Genomic DNA, 3,544 nt, shown 5'->3' with positions numbered 1-3,544 from the left:
AGGCAGAGGACATTCAGAAACCGGATCTCACTCAAAACACCATGGATGGTTTTTTTTCCAAGTTTGTGTTTGTGTGGAAGCACTAGAGACACAAAATAACCCCCCAAGGCTGTATCCTCGCTCAACGCGGCAGGATAAGAGCGGCCTTGGTGAAGGAGGACCAGAGCGAAGAGATATCAAATAAGAGACCTGAGATTCAGCCTATGACATGAACTGCAACTTCTCACGTGTGGTCAGGTGACCTCTGTTTGGGGAACTTTAACACTTTATTTTCATTTCAGATGAATACGTCAGATCCTGCACTCAAAACACCATCATCGCTGTTCTAGTTACCAGTCTCGTAGGTGGATTAAGCTCATGTGCATTAACTGCCTTCCTATGCAAGAAATGTGGCCACTCTGGTAAGTCGTTACACTTTTTGTTTGTTGAGAGGAGATAAGACGTGTTTTTGTCTGCAGCTGCTAAATCCCAAAATGTCCTTCTTCAGCCAAGTACTTTTAAGACACAGCTATGTGTATACATGTGATTGTAGCTGCTTGTGTGTGTATATTTGCACCACAAGGGGGCGCCAACGCTGTTTTGCTTAACTTGGTGATTAACCAACAGCAGCTGATTTACAATAAAAGCCTTTACAGGAAATACAAGTGGAGACGTAGAGATTTTAATGTACACCAAGGAATTGAGTTTAATTCAAACATCAGCAACAGTGTTTTTAAAACCGCAAACCAGGAAACATTCTTTTTATTTGTTTGATCATTTATAGTAACTGTAGTAACAATGGAAATGTCAGTGATGAAGTGATACATGTTTCTTTGTGTTTTCCACACAGTGGGGGGAGGTGAAATACAAAAACGTCCAACACACAGCAATCTAGAAGGTCACAACCCGGGTCACCATGGTGACCACGTTGGAAACGCCTCCACTGAGCATGTGATGTCGAACCTTCACGACAGAGAAGAGATCCGCCGACTGACTGAAGAGGTGAACCACCTCAGATCTAAACAATGTGTTGTGTGTCAGCGTGGCCAGCCCACAGTCAACAACAGTCCCTCCAAACATTCAACAGACGTCTCCGGACCCACTAGCCCTACCCCAGACCCGTCTCCCCCCAGCAACCATCCAAAAGCAGCGACCTCAGCCAACGGCAACCGTCCAAAACCTGTCAAAAAAGAGTCAAAATCCGCCGTCTCCATACATATTCCAGCATCCGGCCCTGAGATCCAGAGAAGCAGTCCCACTCCTCTGAGAGATAAAGCTGCTGCCTCTTCAGCTCTTCCTTCAGATGCAACGCAGGTCGGCCGTTCGATGAGCATGTCAGAGCCTCGTCCCGGTCCAAACAGCGCCAAGGTCCAACGTAGATACTCCACCTCAGGCCTGTCTAACCGCTTCACTCCTCTGGCAAATCTATCTGAAGAAGATGGAGAGCCGTTGCTGTATGAAAACAAATCAGATTGAGATCTGATGTTTTCCTCTTTTAGCAAAATCCCAAACTGAGACCTGAGGTCAAAGCTGAGAGAAGAACTCAGTGATATATTACTTCGTTACAGTCCTGCATTCATTCTTTTACTTAAAGAGCCCCTATTATGCTTTTTTGCATTTTTTCTCAGCTTTAGTTTTTTTTGTGTATGTAATAGATGGAAAAAAAGTACAAAAAAACACATTTCACTCCACATGGACTTTTCTCTCGCACTGACAGCACTTTTTCCTCATCTGCCTAAAAACAGCTCATCCAAATTCCTCTTTGAAATTCCTCAATGAACGATATCCCTGATAGGCCGGATCCATCACTTGAAGTGTGTGGTGGTGCTTATTTTACTGTGTTTGGGACGTATCTGGGCAACAACCTCTGAAAACCTAGCAACCAGGTTAGAAACTGTAACCACACGCTTTCAAGACAACGCTACGAAAATGGCCGACGGTGCAGAAAAACCGGCGGGGCCGGTCACTCCCCGATGTAAGTCGAGTGAAGATGTGACTTTGTGACAAGTAGCATACAATGCTAACGAGAGACTTCTGTTTTGTCAATGCAGTAAAAATGGACCTACTGGATGAAGTTCATTCACTGCTGGCTACGAGTTAGCAATCACACACAACCAAGGCTGTCAGTTGAATGGCGTTTTTGAAATGACTGCTAGCTTAGCTACAAGCTAGCAATCACACACAACAAAGGTTGTCAGTTGAATGGCGTTTTGAACTAACGTTAGCAATCAAACAATCATAGATAGCGAAAAGGTTTTTCAAATGATTTGCATCTTCTGTTGATGTTTTTAATGAAAAAGTTTATTATTTCAAGGATTTCACAAATTTCAGTATGACATGTTATGTCATAAACCGTTTAAATCTGCACTCAACTCACATCGGCGAGTGACAGGGCCAACTTTGAATGTTGTTTACAAACCACAATGGATAAATATTCCTGTTTTTAAAGGTATATTAAGTGGTGTTAATCCAATACACTTGTTGTCAAATTCAGTGAATATGTCCTCACGGTCACCTACCTCTCTGTTTTCTGTGTTCGCTGAAAAAGAAATGTGAAAGGAAACAAAGGAGTGCAAGAGCCACAAAACACTATACCAGCCAATCAGCAACAGGCAGCAACAGTTGGTGGTTGTGGCGTGAGATGGGGGGGGGGGGGGGGGGGGGGGGGGGGGGGGGGGGGGGGCAGCTTGGGAATGTTGTTAGCACCCTCACGTCACTGGGTTCGAACCCGCAGGCGCCAGCTCGGACCTGGTGAGACATAAATATTTTAGATTATAGATTGTAGCCCTGAGGGATTTCAGCCGAGAGACCAAAGAGAGATCAAACTGTCATAGCATTAAACACAGCGGGGGGGGGACTTATAAATAAAGGAATGTGTGAAGCACATTAACATGACTTGTGAAGTACATGTTTTCATAAAAATAAGGAGGCATTAGGGATTTTTACAAAATGCTCAGTACCTATAAGCCGCTCTTTCTGCATATTTTTTAAAATCCAACACATCCTGTGAACCAAAGATTTTCCAAGTGAGTGTGTAGAAGTGTGTACAAAGAAAAGAAAAAAGAAAAAGTCTCCAAATGCCTAAATTGATTCAGGCTTCTAGTCTTCAAATGGTCAGCGTTTTTGCAGTTTCTTTATGTAGATTCATTTAACAAAAAAGCATGGCCTTAATGCATATGTACATCACTGGTTTTACGTACAAAACCTTTATTTCAAAAATGTGCTCATGTTACACACGTGTTACAGTACTTTTTGATGCGTGGGGTTGTTCACAGAGGCCCATTTTTATTCTGCGGTAGGAGTGTGTATTGATGTCTTTAAATGAAATGATATTGTGTATATATTTTGCATGTTTTTAAAGCTTTTGTATAACATCTTCAAAATAAAGAAGTGCCAGTTTTAATTTTAATATCACTGTTTATTCAGATGGCTTCATTTCGTTAGCTTGGTGGGATTCTACATGTCGACATATACAGTAGATACAAAGGTTCAGGAGCAAAATGTAAGACACGTTCTGGATACTTAGGGTGTTGTACAGTACAACCCCTCCCCCCCCCCCCCCCCC

General features: G+C 42.9%; 1 protein-coding gene across 1 annotated transcript in view; it reads left to right on the top strand.

Moving 5' to 3' along the window:
• LOC116669508 (butyrophilin subfamily 3 member A3) overlaps positions 1-2,520 on the top strand; it is an 8,092-nt gene extending 5,572 nt beyond the window's left edge. The window contains exons 5-6 of the mRNA XM_032499436.1: positions 282-401; positions 830-2,520. Of these exons, the coding sequence (XP_032355327.1) occupies positions 282-401; positions 830-1,455 (746 nt within the window). The 3' untranslated portion in view covers positions 1,456-2,520. The remainder of the gene's footprint in view (positions 1-281; positions 402-829) is intronic.
• Positions 2,521-3,544: the final 1,024 nt, after the last annotated feature.

This window comes from Etheostoma spectabile, chromosome 19 (assembly GCF_008692095.1).
Source record: "Etheostoma spectabile isolate EspeVRDwgs_2016 chromosome 19, UIUC_Espe_1.0, whole genome shotgun sequence".
Taxonomy (NCBI): domain Eukaryota; kingdom Metazoa; phylum Chordata; class Actinopteri; order Perciformes; family Percidae; genus Etheostoma; species Etheostoma spectabile.
This window is presented reverse-complemented; position numbering and strand designations above follow the sequence as displayed.